The 24,018-nt window shown below is 41.9% G+C and overlaps 1 protein-coding gene across 2 annotated transcripts in view; it reads right to left on the bottom strand.

The window, feature by feature from the left end:
- FEZ1 (fasciculation and elongation protein zeta 1) overlaps positions 1-24,018 on the bottom strand; it is a 50,148-nt gene that overhangs the window by 8,599 nt on the left and 17,531 nt on the right. The window contains exons 4-9 of one of the 2 annotated variants that reach the window (XM_070952345.1): positions 23,057-23,143; positions 9,686-9,854; positions 7,582-7,605; positions 6,175-6,446; positions 5,207-5,287; positions 4,387-4,462 (exon numbers count right to left, since the gene is read on the bottom strand). In XM_070952345.1, the coding sequence (XP_070808446.1) occupies positions 4,387-4,462; positions 5,207-5,287; positions 6,175-6,446; positions 7,582-7,605; positions 9,686-9,854; positions 23,057-23,143 (709 nt within the window). The remainder of the gene's footprint in view (positions 1-4,386; positions 4,463-5,206; positions 5,288-6,174; positions 6,447-7,581; positions 7,606-9,685; positions 9,855-23,056; positions 23,144-24,018) is intronic. The other variant, XM_070952346.1, reaches the window with a different exon arrangement.

Genomic DNA, 24,018 nt, shown 5'->3' with positions numbered 1-24,018 from the left:
CCCTCCCTTACCCTCCCCTCCCCCCATGGCTTCCCCAGGATGAAATCCAAATCCAAATCACATTATATAATACTTTACCGCCCATCTACTCTACCCCCTGTGTAGTATACATTTCTTCCTGACATTCTAGTATTCTATCCCCTGTATACTATACATTTCTACACAACATTCAACTAAAAGTTATCTGGTACTTCCTAATTTAATATTTATTCTGCACATAATCTATCCATTTCTTCCACTCCCGTACATAGGTCTCTTGGGTCTGGTCTTTTATGTATGCTGATATCTTCACCATTTCTGCGAAACTGGCCACCTTCAGAGTCCATTCTTCAATAATAAACATAACGTTCCTTTTCCAATATTGAACAATCAGTAACCTAGCCTAACACCATATACCATATCAATTTTGTTTCACCCACTTTCCCGCAGGTCCACCATATATAATAATTTATAGCATCTAAACAGTCACATCAAATCCTTCTTCCAACAGTGTATTTAATGTCTTTAGTTGCTATCTGCCATCATTGAAGAGTACTTCTATATATAACCCCCCCCACTTTATATTTATATTCTGTATGATATCTTCTATAAAGTCTTTCATCTAGATTATTAATTCCATCGAGAATGTTAGGGTAACAACCAGATCAACTGCACATGCCCTTATTCCATAATCCCCATAATCCTCTTGCCTCATGGCTATTCCCTTCAACGTACAGATAATCCATCTTTCTTAAAATCTATAATAGAAAGTTCCAATTCACTCGATTACAGGCCTTCTCCACATCCTAAAACACCAGCACTGCAGGGATCTGTTTATTCTTCTCAAGATAGTCCAATAAATCTATAATTTGCCTCACATTGTCCTTCATATATCTGTCTTCTATAAATCCTGCTTAATCATGAATCAGTTCTTAAATAACTGGCAATAATCTGTTGGCTAATAATTTTGCAAAAATTTTATAATCCATATTCAGGAGAAATATTGATCTAAAATTTTCTAGTTTTGTGGAACCTGCTTCTTTTCTTGCCTTGTGCTGGCTTAGACCTCTGCTGTTGTTGTTTTTCTGGAATTTGTTTGTAGGCTGATCGAGTTATACGCTGGTCTTTAACTTTGTAGGACATCAGATCAAGATCCAAAGCCACTTCTCTTGTATTTTTAGGTGGTCCTTTAAAGGAAGATCCGGGAAGATCCGGGAATGGCTCATCCAAAAAGCCCCCTATGGTTCCTTGTATTTCCATTGGCTCCATCTCCATCTGCTTCCACTGGACTTCAGTCTCTCATTCAATTTGCTTTTCTTTATCACCCTCCTGTATTCCTAACACTGAAGATGTACATGGAGATGTTGGGCCAATTTTAAAAACATTAAGATAAAATTCTTCCGCTTTTTCAACAGTATTTAATCGATATTTTTCTCCTTAATACCTCAATATTATGCCAATTGGAACATCCCATCTAAATGAAATTTGTTGTTTCTTTAGTTCAGTCACCAAAAATCCAAAATCCTTTCTGTCCTTTAGCATCTTAGGTGGCAGCTCTTTATAAATCGCAATCTCCCTTCCATCCACTTGTAGGGTAGAAACAAAAGACTTTTGAAAGATGTCATTTCTTATTCTTCTATCTGTGAAGTATATCACCACATCTCTGGGCAATTGCCTTTGCCTTGCCACCCAAGAATTGACAATCTTGTCAATTTTGGACAAAACCTCTTCAGGGCTAACCTTTAGCATCACAGCCAAAGCATCAGCACAAATTCTTCTGAAATCTCTATTGTTTTCCTTTATCCCCCTCAGTCTTACAGCAAACTCCATAAATTTGAATTGCATCATTGTCACTTCATTTTCAATCCTTTGCATTTTATTATCCACATTGTAAATCTTATAATCAGCTTCCTTCATTTTAGACTCTACTTCTAAACTAATTTCTTCCACTTTTTTATCAATCTGGACAATTACTTCTGAGAAGCCAGTCAGAACTGTCAAAATATCTCGCTTCATCTTGTCATACTTTTCTTGAACCACCTCCTTAATTTCCTGTTGAAATTTTTCAAATTTCTGGTCCATAACCGCATCTTGTTTCATCAGAGCCACAATAATAAATTCCTTCAAGTCTTTAAAATCAATCTCCTGTCTCTGGCTCTGGGTCTGCAAGCTTAAAAACTGCTCTTGTGACTTATGAGTGGGGGAGCCCCCCCCTACAGCTTTGTTGTCTGGCTTTGAAGCCATTCTGCCACACAGACAAACTCTTTTTAAGAAGGAAGTCTTCTCTCCCTTTACCACCACAAAATCCTCTCAGAGTTAATCAAGTCTCTAAGGGAGAAAGAACATAAAGACACTTTGGGAAAAAAAACTTTTCCCTTCTCTTCTAGACAGCGCTGTTGTTTTAGATACTTTGTAGCATACTGAGACAGTCAGGCAAATCCACTTTCACTTTCAGCTTTTTTCAAGCTGCTAAAGCCGGACGCCATTTTAAACTTTCACTCTTCTCTTTCTCCATTCTCAAATTCAATCACAGGGCTATTATAAATACTTGCAGTTTTGAGTTTCAGATCCAGATTTCACCCTGTTTATTTTTAATAAATCTTTTGACTTTCGCTGATTACGTTGGTCGCATCGTCTGGCTCTGCTATGTGCAGAGTTCCCCCGGAGTCCGGAGCCTCGGCGAGCTGGATAGGGAGCCTCATCCTGCTTCCTCCCCAGAAGCAAAAAAGACAATCTGGGGACTTCACAGGGGCTCTACCTGATCTCGCCGGCTCTTCTCATGTTTCCTCAAAGAAACGGAGTTTTTCGAGCCACCTCTCAGCTGTAGAGGCAGCTCTTTACGGGCGGCGGGGCTGGCGGTCTTAAAAGACCGTCTAGCGACGACGACGGCGCCAACCGGAAGCCGAAAGGCTACCATTTTCTAATGTGGAATGTTGAGCTGATTTCTTCTTCATATAGACGAAAGTGCCAATCCAGACTCTCAAACAAATTCCACCTTGGTAGACAGGCCTTAGTTGATTAAATATCTGAAAATGTGTATTTAAGTGAGGAGGGAAATAAAATTGGAGGATAAATGTTAAAAAGGAATCTCCTGTTAGGGAAGGACTATGAAACGTGAAATGAATTTAATCTGTTTTTATCCAGAATGTGGGAAAACCATACATTCAAATTGGATACTAGACACATTATTCATTAACTGTTGGTTGTAGCTTGGATACAAGGTCCAATATTTTGAGGATCTGCTTGCTCTGTGCATCTTATTCAGGAAGTTTTCTTTCAACCCAGTAACCTGATCTCATCTAAGTATATTTGCATCATGATTTGAAGCAGTGTTGCATAGTTAGTTAGACAAGGGAAAAAGAAGCCGGGGTGGAGGGGACAAATTTATCCCGGGTAACCTCTTTGCTTCTAGAAGCTCTGCTTCTAAACAGAAATTGTCATTTGTACAAAACTCACTGTGTGCACAAAATAGCCATTCATAGCTCTCTGCTCTTTTCAAAAGAAGACGGGGTTTGTTCCAGTGAGTGCAAAACACAGTTGCCATAGAAACACAAAGGGAGACAGATGATTCTCCCAGAATGCACAAAGGACCATCACAACATCTCAACCTTTTCATTTTTGTTCCACAAATCATTTAGTCAGAGTTAGGGAGGCTAAATCCCGTCGCTGGCAAATTCAGATGTTTATAAAATAGCTGCTGAAGTTATTAACTAATCTATTATTCTAGGACATATTGGGTTGGTTTTTTTGCAATGATTTCTTAGCAAAATATTTTAGGAACTGCAATACGATCTAAAACAACAACTTGCAAGCTCTAAAACAACCATTTATCTCAACCCAGACAATGTGTATGCCGCCTTATTAGCTCACACATGTGTTTTTGCACACATTCCAATGCATACACGTAGAGGAGGAAAGGGAATTACATTCACTCCAACTGGCAACACTTAGATACCACTCAGAACTGTTCAGAATTTTGGATAGATTGAATGAACAGCAATGCTGGTACATCTTTCCTTAATTAGTCACACTTGGTTTCTCCTGTCATCAGAAAGAACTAAATAACAAATAGAAATTCTTTCCCTGGTTTGGAATAGCCACAAATTACAGGGGTAATGATCCCTCTAAGGACCAAATATAGCCTTAAACCCCCAAAACCCATTAAAAAGATGGGCAAGTCTTCTTCCCAGTTAGATTTCTCCAAAAAAAATAATGCTACAGGAATATAACATTTACTTTTCTCCTTTGTGATTAAGGAAATGTTTTAAATTAAAGATGTTTTCAATACTCTCTCTCTCTCTCTCTCTCTCTCACACACACACACACACACACACACACACACACACACACACGGCAGATCAGGAACTTAAATTCTAACACACATAACCTGACATAGTATAAACTTACTGTTTGTAAGCATTTGCAAGTCCTCAACTGACGGAGGTGCCCCTTTCTTCTCATAGGGAATGACAGTGTTCAAATACTAAAAATAAGAAATACTGGCAGTTATAAATCTTAGCCATTCTTCCAATCAGAAGCAACCAACCTGACCTTTGCTTTGTTTCCAAAAGAGGAATGACAGACAGTTCACACAATCGATAAATAAGATAACAACATATTTTATCTACAATCTGTGTCATTACCAGTCAGAGGGTTGGGAAGTGTGAATAATAAAAATAGTAAAAATAATACTGACTAGGAGCAACAATTGACTGAAGACAAGGGCCTGGGTTCCTTAATCTCAAGACTACCTTCAGTTGGTCAAGACCAATCTTCTACAAATTGGTAATGTTATTTCAGCATTCTACATGGGCTGCCTTTGAAAAATATCTGGAAGTTCAGTTACTTCAAATGCAATGAACCAAATGGCTTTGTGTAGGTCTATATTTGCAAATATGTAAATACCTCTCTTATGGGACTGCATTGGTTGCTGATTTGCTTCCAGGCACAATTCAAGGTGCTGAATGTACATCATCTTTATAGCCCTACATGCCTTGAGGGAAGGTTATTTGAAGGAGCATCTTTTCCCAATTACATCTACTCGATCCACCAGATTGGGGAGACAGAGTATGGGTACCCATCATCAAAGAGGTCCACCTAGTGGGACCAAGACAAAGGCCCTTTTCCATAGTGGTTCCATCCCAGTGGAACATTCTCCCTGCAACAACAATCATAACCTTAACCTCAGATAAACTGTATCTTCTGGGTGAAACTATTACACTCTTACCTGTTTTTCAGATGCTGAATTTCCAAACGTCTGCCGGATTCCAGTTTGCAGGATATTTGAAATTCCTTCCATACTGAACCGCTACAAAGAGGAGAAAACAGAACTCTGAGGACTTGTTCTTAGATTCTTAATTGCTACTACAAGACTGTCTAATAATTAGACACAACACATTGGGCAGAGCAAAAGGAGCAGAAGTTTGACAAAATTCATCACCATTCTGCCCCTATAGATTTTGGGTTGAAAAGTATTTGGTAGAAAACTAAACTGGAGCTCTTGATATGCATCTAAACCACAACTCTCAATTGCTCAATAACAACAGATGCTACAAGAAGTACCAACAATGGTACTTAATGGCACAACTCATGTTCTAAGGAAGAATGTATATCCAAGATCTTAGATTTACATATATACCTTATCTATATCCCAATATAAAATTAACCAGACAAATCAAGAAATTCCAATTAAAAGAAACCAGTAAATCAGTCTTCCCTAATTTGTGCCCCCCTCCAAGATGGGTTGGAAACCAGAGGCAATTTCTCAGCCGATTAGATTTTCTGAGTATTACCATTCCTTTCACATCTGGAAGATCCTGGGTGGGGAAAGCTGTAAAACAGTTGTGCAGGGTGAAGTATTTCAGTCATAAATTGCTAAGAGTATCCTAAAATCCCTCTAGGATAATTTTTCAATAACTAGACCATCAGCCAGAAGCCAGCATCAAATTCTCACTGGAGAAGAATTCACTGAACATACAACCATCCACTGGCTTATAACAACACCTTTGTGAATTTGTCACAATTGCTCATTTCCCAGCTCCCTTAACTAAATGAGCACCTAGCAAAATCACATTAAGAGAGTTTGTAAACAATCTTAAAAGTAAGAGGTGGACAGGAATCTTAAAACGATGCTGTTCTTATTTCTATTCCTCCTTTTTAACAGAAAGCCATCTTCTTCAGGGAATTCTCACTAACCTTAAGAGGCATCTGAGCTGCCCTTTCTATTCGATTGTTTTGCAGACTCAGCCCTTTTTCTTTCCTCCTTCTCTTCATCATCTCTCGATGTTCTTTCTGCTTGTTCTGCACCTCCATCAGGATGGTGATGAAGGAGTTCTTCACCTCCTTCTCAAACTCCAGCTCATCTCGACAAGCCAGTTGCTGCACCAGCTCCTCCGAGTAATCCTGAATAGCACCTTCCACTCGATCCAGGAGCTCCAGAAGCTCCGAGACAGACATGTGCCCCAAACCTAGGAAGAAACAAGTGTGCCTGTTCATATGAAAGGTGGACCACTCTGACCAAGGTCATGATAAGGAGTTTAGTGCTAGAATCTGTGCAAAGCTCTGTTAGATGCTTACAAATTGCAGTATTAAGTGCCAAGGATCATTAATAATGTCAAGTATTATTTTTCAGGACATTTTTCACAACACCCATAATGGATTCATTAATTAGTGATGTCACTTTAGTACATGAATTGGTTAAACCGGGATGCATTTGGAAATGAAAAAAATTAATTGTCTCAGATGAAAGAAAACATACATGCAGTAAGATTTTAGAAGAGGCATTCTAACCCCTTTCATTCTTAGCAAGGAGGAATGCCTCTTATGATGATTGCTTATTAAACCTTGGTTTTAAAATAATTCAAATTACCTGCCCAGTGCATCAGTCAATCAAAATGTTACTCTAATTCAGTGTTTCTCAATCTTCGCAACTTAAGATGTTTGGACTTTAACTCCCAGTATTCCCCCAGCCAGCATGTGGTTACAGAAACTCTAGGAGTTGAAATCCAGACATCTTAAAATTGTCAAGGTTGAGAAACACTTGTTGAATTAGTGAAATAATAGACTGCAGCCCCAATTATTTTAGATTATTAGGGAGTGGAATTTTAGGTCACCAAGCCAAGAATCCAAAAATAGGATTGCAATCTGCTTCAAGAAATCTCAGCAGAAATGCTGTTTTACCTACTGAACTTGGAGGCAACCAAGATGTGGCTGGTCCAGCTTTGTTCCCCACTAGACGTTTCCCCAAATGTGAAAATAATTCCATAGTTTTTGTATTTCGTATGCATTCACAATATGTGTTCACAGACAGCATACAAGGAAACAGATGAGCATATTTAAGTCAGGGATACTGACTTAAAGGCACATACACTGGGACTGAATGATTGGTAGAGACTTTCTGTGTGTCCCTTAAAAGCATGTTGTGGTCTTCCTTAATGAGTAAAACATTCATAGATGAGCCTCTTTAAGAATTACAGTGATTTTTTAAATGGCTTGGTGTTCAGTTTATAGTTGGGTTGAAGGTTCTGGTGTCTGTGTGCTTTTATTTGCTTCTTTTTTCACCTGGGCACCTTATGTTTGTGGCTCTGAGAAACTGTAACTCACCCCAGGTTCTAGGAATGGGGCAGCCTACAAATAAATAAATCAGCATTAAAGACTGCAAAAACTGGAAAGATTAGTTCACACTTCAAAAGCATATTCCATTTGTATCATGGAATTTGTGTCTTGTTCTGAGATAAACTTCTAAAATGTCAGAGGTACAGACTTCTGGATAAATAGAGAACGCAAAATTAACATCTTCCTTTCCCTTTACTCTGCCCTCAAAGCTAGGGGTAAAAGTCAGGCAGAATTTAGCAATAACAATAGCACTTAGACTTATATACCGCTTCACAGTGCTTTACAGCCCTCTCTAAGCAGTTTACAGAGTCAGCCTATTGCCCCCAACAATCTGGGTCCTCATTTTACCCACCTCAGAAGGATGGAAGGCTGAGTTAACTTTGAGCCTGGTGAGATTCGAACTGCCAAATTGCAGTCAGCAGTCAGTCAGTAGAAGTAGCCTGCAGTACTGCATTCTAACCACTGCGCCATCATGGCTTTTTTCTGCTCTTCTCAAAATAGTAAATTTAAGTAAATTTAAAATATTTTCCCAGCTCCACAGTACTGAAGTACCCCCCCTCCTTCCTTGAAAAAGATACCAGCAGAACAACTAAATAATCCCATGTCATGACTAAGAAATTGAGTAGATTTCATCCTTCACAACAACATCTTGGTGCAGTAACTTGAAGAAGAGAAGATACAGTGCAGCTAAAATGAATCTATACTTTAGGTTCTGTTTCATAAAAGTCATCCTACATTTGAAAGAGGATAGAGCTATATTGCTTTATATCGTGATTTAAATTTTGTTTGCTTGGCTATTTGTCACTCCTTTCCTGCACTTGCAATATAGTTTCTTATCTCCTAACCACAGACATGTTAGACTATGCAGCATTATTAAAACTAATCTCCATTGAGAAGGCTGCATGGTGCAAATCTGGTTTAAAAAGAAAGGAAACATAAGAAGGTCTTTAGGGTCTTGATATGCTCTTCCACAATTAGCACAAAGAGAACAAATATCTGCACACATCAATATGAGTAGAGTAGAGTAGAGTAGAGTAGAGTAGAGTAGAGTAGAATAGAATAGAATAGAATAGAATAGAATAGAATAGAATAGAATAGAATAGAATAGAATAGAATAGAATAGAATAGAACCGAACCGAACCACCTGGTACAGTATATTTTTGTCTGCTTTGAAGAAAGGGAAAGGAAGCAAGGAGGGGAGAGGAGCACAGAGAGGAGAGGAGAGGAGCACAGAAAGGAAAGGAGAGCAGAGGAGAGGAGAGGAGAGGGGTGGGGAAGGGATGGGATGGGATGGGAGGGAGGAGAAGAAGAAGGAGGAGAAGGAGAAGGAGAAGGAGAAGGAGAAGGAGAAGGAGAAGGAGAAGGAGAAGGAGAAGGAGAAGGAGAAGGAGAAGGAGAAGGAGAAGGAGAAGGAGAAGGAGAAGGAGAAGGAGAAGGAGAAGGAGAAGGAGAAGGAGAAGGAGAAGATTTTTGTGCAAATCCATATCATTGCTTTCTTTTTTCACTGATGCAATTGAACTTTGGGGCAGGCAATGCGTAATAACCACAACAGACCTGCATATCACAGAGACAAGTCATTCTCACCAGAGTTAGGTAGGTTACAAACACAAGACAGCCAGAGGGAAATATTCACAACTGCACAACAGAAAGAGCTCTGTGTCTGCTAAATGTTTCATTGAGTTTTGTACCATGACAGTTTGGCTTCTGGAATCGTGCAATCCTAGTTCCATCATCCCATTAACCTCCTCACTATCTGAGGGAAAAGAAGTAAGCTTTTTTACACAGCTGAATCAATATCACCCCGAATTGGACCACTTGAAGTTGCAGATGGGAATTAGATATTTGTTGTGTCACATGTTTGCTTGATGTTTCTCCCTCAAGTCTTACTATTCACCATACAATATTTGTAAATATGTGGGCGTATGTATTAGCTATCCTCTCAAGCAGAAGAATCTGAATTGCTTTGTTACAGTCTGAAATGGTACAACCCAGGAAAAGCTGCAGGGATAGTTGTACAAACTAGCTGTCAAAGGAAAACAACACTTTACTTAGAGAGAAGACATGTTCCTTTCAATGCACCACATCTTCTTACCTTCACATGACCAATTGTTGTTCAGGCTTTGTGACAAGGCCTGAATTTCCTGCAAAAGGATGGAATCAGCCTGACTGCTTGTGTCCCCACCATCATCCTTCTCTAAAATTTCTTCTTCCTCTTCAGGGTCAGGGGAATTTTGCATCATTTCCTCAATTTCTTCAATCACCTGCAAAAAGAACAGTTGGTCAAATCAATTAAAGGTAATGGCTGGCTTCAGTGTGTCAGAAAAGGAGATGTTGCTATGGAAACCTTATAGTTGAAAAACTCAAATTCCCAATTGGGCTATAAACCACGCATGACAAATGGAGGGACTTTTTTCTCCAACAAGTAAAAATACAGTCAGGGATACTTTAAAGCCTTATTTTAGATGCCCAAAACCAGAGTGTGATTTTTTTAAAAGGAATATAAAAGTGCCAGTGCTAAGTCAACACCCCCTCCACAGTGAAATCTTAAGAAGGAAAGAAAAGCTCTACTAGCCCAGCTTTCTTTCTGATGATGCCCAACCAGGTGTTTGCAAACCAGAAGGTGGAGATATTATTATTGTGGTTGGTTGCACAGCCAGCCAGATGCTTAGACTGAACTATTTATCCACTTTTATCCACTGATCAAGTCCTTCCCAAGGAGCCGGAATGGACAGATGTTGATGTTTGATGATAAATATATTGCTGCGTTTAAACATGTTTAAAGATATTGCTGCGAGATGTCAGCTGTTCCTGTTACTAATCTCAAGGATCCGACCCAATAACAGACATAGACTCATTTAATATTTAAACAGGTATCCTTTTATTAACATTGATCTTCTCATTACAGCGATCATCAGCAAGAATATCTGGAGCAGCGTGGAGCAACCTTATATACCTGGGAGGTGGAGACTGAGGTAAGGAGTGGTCTAGGGGGGAGGTGGATGTATGGATTATGTGAGTTAACCCTTGCAGTCCTGGGTCATGTGTACCTACTTGTGTGGGTAAGACATTTACACGTGACAAATCCCCCTCTAAATGCCTAACCCGCATGTGTGTGTGTTCTGTGTTTGGGGAGGAGTACAGAGGAGAACGCATAGTTTGGACACTAGGTAGGTGTGCTGCTTGCCCTGCAGGGGTTTCGTTAGTATGTCTGCCGTTTGTTCTTCGGTGTCGCAATGTGTGGCTTTGATGAACTCTATTTTTGAAAGTTGTCTCACATGTTTGTGCTTTATGTCAATGTGCCTGGATCTCTGGCCTATGGCATCTGCCCCAGATATTTCAATAGCAGCCTTGTTATCTTCGTGAATGATAATGAGATAGGCGGGTTCGGTCCAGATACTGGTGAGTCGGTCATCAAACCACGTCAAGTTATTGGAAGCCTTGGATAGACATATGTACTCTGCCTCAGTGGTCGATGTGGCTATTAGATTTTGCTTGCCTGTGTACCAGTGTACTGGGCTGTTGTTGAGGAAGAACACGTAAACTGAAGTGCTCTTCCTGCTCTTTACATCTCCTGCCCAGTCGGCATCCGCGTAGCAGGTGAGGGTTGGTTCATCGAGTGTATCTGGTTCTAAGCATAAGCATGCGTCTGAGCTGCACTTCAGGTACCTGAGTACCCTCTTGACTACTTCCCAGTGGTATACGGTGGGTTTGCCTACGTGTCTGGACAGTAAATTGACTGATAGGGCAATGTCGGGCCTGGTCCAATTGGCAATGTACAAAAGTGACCCTATGGTTGACCTATAGAGTGTGTTGTCTTTGAACTCGGGTGCTTCGCCATACATGTTCTTTACAAAGTCTGGTTGCATGGGTGTTTCACTTTGTTTGGCATCTGCCATGTTACACTTGTGTAATAGTTCAATGATTTTCTCTTTTTGGGACAAGCGAAATCCCTTGGGTGTTCTATTGATTTGTACACCCAGATATTTGTTTATCTTCCCTAAAGATTTTAGTGAGAAATGTTCACCTAATTTGCTGGCGAAGGAGTTGCATTTTTCTTTGTGTTTGCCAATGTACAATATGTCATCCACGTAGATGAGCACGTATTCCAGGGAACCGCCATCCCTTCTAACGAAGAAGCAGTTGTCTGCTGGTGTTGCAGTGAATCCCATCGCTTCAAGCACCATTTCCCAGAGTGCTTCAACCCGTACAAGCTTTTGTTGAGCAGCCATGTGTCACCCCTGCGTGTGTCCCTGCTGTGTGGTGCCTTAACATAAATCTCTTTGTCCAGTTTGGCATGTAGGTATGCAGTCTGCACATCGAACTGGTGTACTTCCAAACCTAGGATGGAGGCAATTACTAAGGCGCTTTTAATGCTCTCTGCTCTCACGGTGGGCGAGTAGGTTTCGGTATAGTCCTCTGGGCATTTTTGAGCAAACCCTTGAGCCACCAACCGGGCCTTGTACAGTGTCTTGCCACCCTCTAGTGTTTTGATTTTAAATATCCATCTAGTTTCTATTGGGGACTTATCTTTTGGAACTTTGGCAGGTGTGAACACATTTAACTCTTTTAGACTGCTCATTTCCTTTTCCATGGCTGTCTCCCATTTTAATTTTCCTTTCTGGGGGAGTTTGAGCACTTCCTCGTACGAGTTTGGAGTAATTGGGTTGGCATGTATGTGGAGTATGTAATCCTCAAGCCTTTTGGGCATCTGGTTCCTGCTTTTTTTTTTTTTTTTTTATTTGATTTATACGCCGCCCTTCTCCGGAGACTCAGGGCGGCTTACAATGCGTTAAGCATTGCCCTAACAGGTCTGTTTGGAATCGATTCGGTGTCGTGTAGGTATTTTGCTTCTTTCTGTGTGAGTGTGTCTATCTTTATCTTGGGGTGGTCTCCCTTCCACTCACTGATTTTGACTCCCTGGTGTATAGGTTTGTGTTTCCTTTCTCTCTCGCTATCTAAAGTGGTTTGTTTGGCCTGTTCTTGTGTGTTGTGCTTTATCTCCTGTCTGGGGAGTATTTCGTTGAGGTGTATCTTGGACCAGTTCACTTGTTCATGGAACACTGCTGTCCTAGATACGATGAACCTATTGTTACTGTCTATAAATCTGAACCCCTTGGTGTCTGATTCGTAACCCATAAACCTAAGCCTTCTAGATACGTTGTCCCCCTTGTGTCGTAGTTGCTTTGGTATGTGTACATCAGCCGTGACCCCAAATACATGTAGGTGTCCTATTTGTGGCTTCCTATTGTATATTAACTCGTATGGGGTTTTGCCAATCATGCTAGACCATAGTCTGTTCAGCGTGTAATTAGAACACACTAAGGCCTCTGACCGAAAATGTTGGCCAATCCCTGCATCTTCTAATGCGCATCTAACCATGGTTTGTAGGGTGGAATTCCTTCGTTCTACCACCCCATTCTGGAAGACTGAAAACAGCAAGGATGTATAGTGTAGTATTCCCTTAGACTTGAGCCAGTGTGTGAAATCCCTTGAGAGAAACTCTGACCCCCTATCGGTCATTATTTGTTTTATCTGTGTGTTGTGTTGGACTTCTACCCTCTTATAAAACTCTTTAAATTTCTGATATGCTTCGTTTTTGTGGCTCAGTGTGTATACAAAGCCGTAGCGACTGTAGTCATCTACAATGGTGAGAAAATATCTTTTTTTGTATTTTATGGATGGCCTTAAAGGCCCCACTAGGTCCATGTGTACTAGGTTGAAAATGTGACTGGTGGTGCGTGTTGCCTTCTTGGGCCTAGGTTTTGTTTTTAACTTTGAGCATTTACAGACCGAACACTCGAGGTAATTTTCATAGTCCTTTACTTTGATACCTTCAGTACAATTGGTCATTTTTTGAATAATAGGAAAGCTAGCATGCCCCAATTTCTGGTGTAACAGGTGGGCACAGTCATCGTGGATGGGCTTGCCTACATAGGGTTTCCTCTGACTGTGTGAGTTGTGTTCGTGTGTGCTGGCAGCTCTATTTTCCTGGCCCCCTTCATCTACATTGTCGGTTTTACCTTCTTCTGGCTCAGTGTTTGTCTCAACTATCTCTGTCTCCATGTTGGCGTTTATACTATGTATGTTGTTGTTCTCAGTGTGTAGGTATGGTAGCCCTCCTCTAACTACTACCTTCCCTATGTCCTTCCTGTTTCTATTCATGAGAACCCTTCCTCCCTTCAAAGTTATTTCTATCCCTGATTCTTGGCTGAGTTTCAGTGCAGCTAGGATGTTGTGAGGTATCTCTGGGACTAGCAATACCCCCTCTACTTCTCCTATTCCTGGTAGGTATGCGTTTCCCTTCCCTGTTACTCGGACATCACTTTGGTTGGCTACCTTGACTAGGAAGTCCTCCTCTGTGAATGAAGAGAGTAGTTGTCTCTACTACTTGTCATACATGTTGTATGATTGGTGGCTCCTGAATCTACGAGCCACATGGTGCCCTCCCTGTCTTGATGTGTCACTGGAGTGTGTTTTCCTATCCCATACAGCAACCCTGTTTGGCTGTCCCTGGAACTGTCCCTGTTTCCCCTTCTATCCCTTAGATTGGGAGAGTCCCTGCGCCTATATCTATTGTCTGTTGATTGTCTCTCCGGATGTCTGGTCCTGTGCTCATGTCTGTCCCTTTCCCTGAAATTTCTGGGGCAGTCCCTTCTATAGTGGCTTCTGAACCCACAGTTGTAGCATTCTGCTGTGTCCTGTTGCCTGTCCTGAAAGTCTACCCTCTTTATAGGCCTGTGCTCTCTGCATGACATGGGGTGGCTCTTCCTCAGGTTGTCTTCCACTATCAACCTGTTGGATAGGCAGTCAATGGATAGGTGCCCCAGGTTTAGTGAATCTAAGTGTGTGATAAAGTTATCCCAGGTGTGATCTAAGGAGTTAACTATCACGCTCTTCATGGTCTGGTCTAACACAATTTCCCCCCTTAGGTGTACCTCAGCCCTAGTGGTGTTTAATCCTAACAGGTGTTCACTCATGGAAACCCCTGTCCTAATTCTAGCAGAATAGAATTCTTTAGAAATCCTGGTTGTGGTTGCCAAGCTCTCACTATAGAAAAGCCCGTACATTTTTTGCATTAATTCTGATACCGTTAAATAGTGTTTGATACTGGGGTATATGGTGGGAGAAATACTGGAGATTAGTAGGTAAAATGCCTTGTGGTGCAGGCAGTCCAGTTCAAAAGTCCAGGGCCTTTCTGGGGGGGTTAGTAATAAAAAACAATATATTTTCCCTCAAAAAAACACCCTGGAGCTGTTGACTCTACTCCAGGAGGTTAGACCCATCCATTTTTAACTTTGGGAAATCATTTGGCAAATTCCCTGTATTATTTGTTAAGTTACTTACAGCAGGCGGCTGTCCATGGTTCTGAATGTGCATATAGCCGCAATACGGCATGGGGATACTCGCTGGGAGTTTAAAAAGTCCTCTCTGCATTTTTTTCTCTCCTTCTCTCTCTAGGCGGAATTGCACATGTGCGAAGTCCATTTCAGCTCTGTAGTCGTCGTCGGAGGTTCTCGTAGCCATAGCTCCCGCGTAGAGATCTCTCTCTGTCGGGTAGGCCTCGGTTTCGACCTTGTGTGTCCAGCGGTGAACCGGAGGTGGTCGGGTCGTCGCAATCTTGTCCTGATGAAGATCCAGCCTGCTCGGGTGGTCCTGCATCTGCGGTGAGTATCTGCTCTGGTCTCTGTGCTCCGGCATTCGCGGCCTCTGCGGTGGGTGGTGTTGTGTTCTCGGGGGGTGCAGCAATGTCGGTGGGCTGGCAGTGGCGTCCACATCCCTCGTGTGGGTGACTCGGTGCTTCTCCCCTTCGTCCCTTGTCCCTTTCTGCGCCTTCGGTTTGTTCTTAGGGATTTTTAGATCGGAGCAGAAGGCAGCGGTGAGGGTCCTTATGGCCTGTTCAATCTGCCGCTCAATTGGGGATGTTCCGAGGTCAAGGTCGGACCCCTCATCTTCATAGGGTTCGTCTTCTCCGCTTGTTTGGGGGGTGCATGCATTTCACGCCGGCCATTTTGAATTGGCCTTCGATTGGTCAGTGGTCGGCCATCTTGCTGGGCTGCTCGGACAAAGATGGCCACCATTCAAAATTTGGCACGAGATCGGGCTCTTCGTAGTCAGTTAGGGCTTCGGCTGGGGGCGAGTTTCTTACCAAGCCATGGTCATCAGGTTCTGGGCTTTGGTCGTGATCTCCTCTCGCTGCTCCATGGTCCTGGATCAGGCTTTGGAGGTTCGCGATGAGGTCCTCATCGGCCGTGGGCGATCTCAGTAATCTCAGTATATCGAGTCGCAGTTTGTTGCTCCCTTGTGTGTCGGTTTCTTGGCTGATCTGGTCTCCGATCCCCTATCCATCGTCCATCGTTGCGGTCTCGAGGTCAGCCTTGGCGTCGGGTCTCTCTGGCATTCCCGCAGGGAGGTTGCCATGAGGGGACAGCTGTGCCGCCATACTTTTGGTTCGCACTCGGGTGTTTGGTTTCCTCTTTTCTTCGGTTGCGATTCGTCTTTCTGGCATATCTTCTTGTTATTGGGTCATCAAACCATCCTCTGCTACCATTTTGTTACTAATCTCAAGGATCGGACCCAATAACAGACATAGACTCATTTAATATTTAAACAGGTAGCCTTTTATTAACATTGATCTTCTCATTACAGCGATCATCAGCAAGAACATCTGGAGCAGCGTGGAGCAACCTTATATATCTGGGAGGCGGAGACTGAGGTAAGGAATGGTCTAGGGGGGAGGTGGATGTATGGATTATGTGAGTTAACCCTTGCATTCCTGGGTCATGTGTACCTACTTGTGTGGGTAAGGCATTTACACGTGACAGTTCCAAGTAAAGACACCTTTTGCAATCGACTGATGATGATTTGGTCAATGCTGATGGTATTCAAGTGGTTCTCAAATTGCATTATTATTATTTTATTTATTTATTTATTTTCTTGCATTTCTATGCCGCCCAACTCCCAAGGGACTCTTTATTATTATTGATTCAATTTGTATGGCTACCCATCTTATCTAAGTGACTTTGTGTAGCTCAAAACAGGTAAAAACAATCCAATAAAAACAAGTTAAAATTAGTTAAAACATAAAAACTATCCATTATCAGTTTTAAAGAAAAACCAGGAAATCACAATCAGCAGCAGAATTCATTCTATGTCAGTTCAAGGCAGCCATTGTCAGGGGTCCCACCGTTGCTGGAGTCCAAGGGACAATATCAGAGCCATGTTTTCAGAATCTTCCTAAAGGCAGGGAGAATCAGGGCCAATACCTTTCTCTTCTGTCTCTATCTCCTGCAGCTGGTATCTGGAGCCCTGGTACTTCCAACCTAAACATTTTATTGTTCATCCTTGCATACATAATCACTGTACATGCACACACATCCAGCTTTGATACCCCTTGCAGTCTCTAAAGCAGTATTTCTCAATCTTGCAACTTTAAAATGTCTGGATTACAACTCCCAGAATTCCCCAGCCACTTTGCTAAGAATTCCAGGAGCTGAATTCACCTCCTAGAATTGTTTTGAATCATCCCAAACTCCAGTTCTCTGGACAGATTACAACATTTTTCCAAATAAGTAGCACATACAGCAATCAAAAGAATAAGAGAAGCACAGATCAGAGTTGTGAATAGAGAATAAAAAAAAGCCAACACAAGGAGTTAAATTTAAAATCAATTATATAAATGCTTGAAAGAAGGGGAAATGGCTTCACAAATCACCAGAAAGACATCATTATGGAGGCCAACCATACCTACCAGTGGCTCACCCTTAAAAAGACCTTATCCTTGTAGCCATCTGCCTTGATTCACCCGCAGATTTTACTTGACTTCAAGCAATTCTAAGTACTGTAACTGGGTAGATGCCATAAATTTCTCTAAACCTGGGAAAAGTAGTCAAACACGGCAGATATTCCAGCTTTATCTCAAGCTAGATATTAGTCCATCCATTAAGAGTTTATGAAAAAAAGGATCAAACAATTGACATAGACCTGCCTTAATGTATTCAGAAATCAATGAGGACTAGAGTAGTGTTTTTCAAACTTGGCAACTTTAAGATGTGTGGATAGAATTCCCCAACTATGAATCCTGGAAGTTGAGGTCCACACATCTTAAATTTGCCAGGATTGAAAAACACTGGACTAAAGTATCCTTGTTTCCAAGATTCTGACCAGGAACCCAACCCCGTTTTTCCCTTGCATTAGACCTGATTAATGACACTTTGACTTCTTGTTTTCTTGGATGTCTGCTGTGATTAGGACAGCAAATATGTATGAGAGGAGGCAGTACTGCATGATCTAAGGCTGAATTAGCACCAGGAATATAAAGACAACCACTGCAGCTGAAAAATCTCTAATTCCACAAACCCATAAGGACTTCAATTAATGGACAGTAAATGGACGTAGGAAATTGAGACAGATAAACATTCTTATCTGCCAAGCCAATTGCAGAACTAAAACTTTACGCCAATGCTCTTAGCAAATGTTGCATTTTTTTTTAACTGCCATCCACAGATGTCTTTGGGCTACGGTTCCAGAATCTCTAGCCAGAATTGTTTTGCCCATCATACTTGCAGTCCAAAACATTTGGAAAATGGAAAATGGCAGGTTGGGGGGGAAAGTTGCTTTGGGAGATTTAAATATCTTTAATGGAGGCTGAATTATTCAGCTCACCAAGACATACATGCAGTAATGAAATAATAAATGAAGATCACATTCCAGCTTCTTAATTCACAGAGTTATATCTTGGCTTCCTACCAAAGCTACACAGACACTTTGCTTACAGTTGGCTGCAATGGTTTATAATCTAAGACAGGCTTCCCCTGCTTCATGGCCCCTGGGTGAGTAAAACTATCTCCATCTGGAGGGGCCATTATAGTCACACCAACATTGAACAATGCTAGCTGTTGCCAACACACCTGAGTGCTTTAGGCTGGGGATGACTAATCTACAAGGATGTGCATTCTTAAAACAGTTCAAGATGCCTCCCCCTCCTTCAAAAACTAGCCTTAAATTAGGAAACACAGAGGACAGATGTCAAGGTTGAACATAAGTTTATACAAGTTGACACACACAGGGAATGGCTAACTTGGAAACTGATCAAAATGTGGTAATTGTATTACATTCCAGCCCAGCATATCAAGAATTAACCAAATTTCTTTTTAACCTCCCACTATTTAACATCCCATGATGTAAAAAAGATGTTGAGACTCTAGAAAGAGTGCAGAGAAGGGCAACAAAGATGGGGGACTGGAGGCTAAAATATACAATGAACAGTTGCTGGAATTGGGCATGGCTAGTCTAGCGAAGAGAAGAGAAGGACCAGAGATGACATGATAGCAAGGTTCCAATATTTGAGGGGCTGTCACAGAGAGGAGGGGGTCAAGCTATTCTCCAAAGCACCTGAAGACCAGACAAGGAATAATGGATAGAAACTAATTAAGGAGAGATTCAACCTAGAAATAAGGATAAATTTTCTGACAGTGAGAACAATCAACCAATGGAACAGAAGTTGCCTTCAGAAGTTGTAAATGCTCCAACACTGAAAGTTTTTAAGAAGAGATTGGATAACCATTTGTCTGAAGTGGTGTAGGGTTTCCTGCCTAAGCAGGGGGATTCGGCTAGAAGACACTGAAGGTCCCTTCTAACTCTGTTATATTCTATATTCTATTTGAATGGACACTGTTAATCTACCCTATACTTGGTGTTGGAATTGTAGTCCAAATATCTAACCAGAGAGAGCCACACTGGGAAAAACTTGCATATCTGATCATGCACAGGAAATTAATAATTCTGTTCCACAAGATTATGCAATACATCTCCTAATCTCTTTTTTATGCTAGGAAACTGATGCAACTGATTTGTTTCATAACAAATCATCCCTACAATTGGCCAATGGGAGATGGTCTCAGCCATATGCTGTGCCATTTGTTATCTTGTCATAAATTATGCAATACCCATAACATTGGCAAATTAGCGCACAAACACCAGTAAAATCAGCCGGATCTCAAATGTATATAGCAATCTGAACAAGCATTCTTATATGGAGGTGGGTTGTGCTTCTTTCTTGTCATTGAAACCATGTGGGCCTCTATGCTGAGAAGTGCTCTCTTTGCACTCTCTTTGTCCAAGGCAGAAGTAGATAGAAAAGTCAGGTCTTGATGTTAATGAAGACTCGGTTGATAGACTCTATCTCCTCACCCACCCACTAGTATTGGTGCTGCAATACTTTGCTTTATTTTACTTTTGTCTACTTATCATTTAATATTTGTGTGCACATGTATGTGCATGTATTGCATTTGGGAATCCAGGCATACACACAGGAACACATGAAAATATCAGGATAGGTGACAGATGATAGATAGATAGATAGATAGATAGATAGATAGATAGATAGATAGATAGATAGATAGATGAGAGAGAGATGTGATAGACAGATAGAAGTCAGAATTATTTATTGAGAGAGGCTCTGACTGGCAATTCTATCCACCCCATCAATAACACAGGCTTTGTGACAAGAATTTGTGGCTGTTTGCAGTATCGCATTATTATTATTATTATTATTATTATTATTATTATTATTATTATTATTATTATTATTATTATTATTATTATTTCAATTTATATACCGCCCTTCTCCTATTGGACTCAGGGCGGTGCACAGCCAAGGATAAAAAACATACCAATACAAAATTTAAAATCAATTAAAAGAATTATACAGCTTTGGCCCACAATTTAAAACAATCCAATTAAAACCCAATTTACACTTAAAAAGCTAGAAAGAGCTAAAAAAAGAGCTAAAAAGGGGGGGGGGGTGTTCACGCCAGCCCTGCTTGATGGAAAAGAAAAGTTTTTAGGGCACGGCAAAAGGCTCGGAGATCTGGTATCCTTCATATCTCCGGGAGCAGATCGTTCCAGAGGGCAGGTGCTGCCACAGAGAAGGCCCTCCCCCTGGGGGTCGCCAGCCGACATTGCCTGGCTGACGGCACCCTCTCTTTGGGAGTGTACTGGTTGGTGGGAGGCTATCGGCGGCAGAAGGCGGTCTCGCAAATACCCAGGTCCGATGCCATGGAGCGCTTTAAAGATGGTGACCAACACCTTGAAGCACACCCGGAAGACCACTGGAAGCCAATGCAGCTCGCGCAGGAGAGGCATCACATGGGAGCGCCCTCTTGCACCCATAATCCCCCACGCGGCCACATTCTGCACCAGTTGGAGCCTCCGGGTGCTCCTCAAGGGGAGCCCCATGTAGAGAGCATTGCAGTAGTCCAGGCGGACTACCCAGGCAGACAAGCGCCTGAGTGACTGTGCGTAAAGAGTCCCAATCCAGAAAGGGCTGCAACTGGCGAATCAGGCGGACCTGATAAAAAGCCCCCCTGGCCACGGCCGTCATATGCTCTTCCAAAGACAGCCGTGTATCCAGGAGGACGCCCAAGTTGCGAGCCCTCTCTGTGGAGGCCAATGATTCACCCCCAATAGCCAGCGTTGACACCAGCTGGCTATATCGGGACGCCGGAAGCCACAGCCACTCAGTCTTGGAAGGATTGAGTTGAAGCCTGTTATTCCCCATCCAGATCCGCACGGCCTCCAGGCACCGGGACATCACTTCAAGGGCATCGTTGGGATGGCCTGGGGTGGAGATGTACAGCTGCGTATCATCATGATGGCTTTTATGAGGTTTTGCCAAAAACTGGCATTTACTTCAAGTTTTCAATTCCCTCAGTGAACCATTGGTTCACTTAATGACAGCTGCATTTGTTTAATAACTATGACCTTAAAAAGGTCATAGAATCAGGTCAGTCAACCCATTTTATGACCACCGTACCTTACAACTGTGAGGAGCAGGCTCCCTTAAGATCATAAGTCGAGAACTACCTGTATTAATGACCCATCTCCTTCCATTCTAGAGAGGAGCTGTCCAAATGCTGGCTGAGTCTCAAGGTCTGCCTGTAAGTCCTATGGGGATTAGAATCTAGGGTAGCTGCCCCAACCTTTTGTGCACCAGGGACTGATTTCTTGGAGAAAGGACCATGGACCAGAGTGGGCGTGGTTTTGCCTTCATCCCACGGGTGGGGCATCACCTGTTTGCATGGTCCGGTTGCTGGCATGCCACGGACCAAGTGTTGGGACCCATGATCTAGAGAGCAAATTCTTGTGGGAAAAAGAGGTCAAACTGTTGATCCGCACTTATATGTTGAAAAAGGACCTCCATGACACACAAATATGTACACATGTACATACATAGATCACCCTTACTGCAAAAACCATCACTTGGAACAGCCAGATGCTTACAGCCACTCAACGAACTGCAGCTCATTTCTAGCAAAAAGTTAGAGGCCCAATGAAGGATGGCTCAGCATGGAATAAATTGACTCATCACAAAAGCCCAAGCCCAAGACATATATTAAAGTCTATTTAAATGAAACGGTGGCCAAAGATTCTGCCTGACAAAGATGATCTGAAAGTCTACTGGCAAAATCTATTAGGAGAATAAATTGTCCACCGTTTTCCCTATTTCTCCTCTTTTGAACACCTTTCCCTGCATCTTCTATTCTCTTCAAAAGCAGAGTTCATATTCATCCTGCTGCTGCTAACAATAGCATAATGCACCAAAACAACAAACGTTCAATAAACGTTTCTTTACCCCTCCGCCAGGCTCTTTGGTTTTAGCAAAACTTCAGTTAACTTTTTACAAACAAATAACACAATGAAAACAGTGGAGGTTTAAATGCATACTTCTTTTTTGGAACACTAATCTATTTAAAGTGACTTTATGAACTTTCTTCTTTCCATTCAATCGGATCTGATTCTTGGAGACTGCCTGGGCAAGTCCCTGCAGCTTTCTTGGCAAGACGTGTTTTTTTCAAAAGTGGTTTGCCATTGCCTCCTTTCTAGGGCTGTGAGAGAAACTAATCAAGGAGAAAAGCAACTTAGAACTAAGGAGAAATTTCCTGACAGTGAGAACAATTAATCAGTGGAACAACTTGCCTCCAGAAGTTGTGAATGCTCCAACACTGGAAGTTTTTAAGAAGAGATTGGATAATCATTTGTCAGAAGTGGTGTAGGGTTTCCTGCCTAAACAGGGGATTGGACTACAAGACCTCCAAGGTCCCTTCCAACTCTGTTATTCCATTCTATTCATCCAGTTGGCTTTGTGCCCAAGGCAGCACTAGAATTCACAGTCTCCCAGTTTCTAGCCTGATATTTTAATCACTACACCAAACTGGCTCTCTTTATGAACTTATGAATGTACAAATTCTGGCCTAAGAACATTGAAAGGTGTTTGGTTAGAAAATTTCTAACCTTTCCTTTATCTAAGGATCTTCTATTTTTTTATTGATTTTTTGTTTTTGTTTGGATGGAATAACTAAACGGGGGGGAGGGGGTTTCTACTACTGCAGTAGCTAGAAGCAATCCCTGATCTTATTTCCAATATTTCCCATAGGGAAGGTCAGGAGGGGGGGTTTGCTTCTACCTGATCGGCTGTGAGTAGAGGTTCTTCATTAATACCAGAATCGTTTTCACTCTTCTCATTAAGTTCTTCTTCCTCCTTCTCATGGATCTGAAAAAAGGAAGAAAACAAACCGCATGCAGCTTCAGTAGCAAATATGGGTCCCATGTAGGTTGTTGTTGTGATTTACAGATTGAGGGAGAAGAAGGAATCTCACACCAATTCTTATAGCACATACAATTGAGGGATTGCAGCTGAACAGTTATGACACTGGGTCTGTTGACTGGAAGGATGGCAGTTCACGATCCAAGCACCACATTACAGGGAGGGCTCCCATTATTGTCTCAGCTCCTGCCCACCTAGCAGTTTGAAATTCTAGGTGGGCAAGTAGATAAATAGGTACACTTTGGTGGGAAAGTAACAAGTTCTGTGCAACTTAGTGTATAATCATGCCAGACACATGACTATAGAAGCATCTTTGGACAACAATGGCTCCCTCGGCTAGGAAACGGAGATAAGTACCCCACCCCTAGAGTTGGACACAACTGGACGAAGAAAACCTTCTCCTTTTTTACCTTTCACTTCAAAAAATGAAGCTCTATCTTTTAATGGATCTATGGCATTTCTCAAACTCCAGATTGTGTTTTCCTAACACACACACACACACACACACACACACACACACACACACACACACACTCACTGAGCATACTTGACTGGATTACTTCTGTCAAGATCTGGGAGAAGGAATTTTGCAAGAAATGGGAGAGATTTCTTGAGCCAAGCAAAATTGTCCTAAGAAATAACTTGGAGGGGCTTTTAAGAGGAGGGATTTTTCCCCTTAGTGTCAGCATTATCTCCATTCCTTATAGGGGGAACTGGCAAGCCTACAAGGAAGCGTTAATACCTGCTGAAATTTGCCGGCCAAATCTAGTTGCCATTTTAATTTCCGAACGTGTCCTCAAGTGACCTTACAGCCAGACAGC

This window comes from Pituophis catenifer, unplaced genomic scaffold, assembly GCF_029215685.1.
Source record: "Pituophis catenifer annectens isolate HBS135680 unplaced genomic scaffold, rPitCat1.0.hap2 SCAF_12, whole genome shotgun sequence".
NCBI lineage: Eukaryota > Metazoa > Chordata > Lepidosauria > Squamata > Colubridae > Pituophis > Pituophis catenifer.
This window is presented reverse-complemented; position numbering and strand designations above follow the sequence as displayed.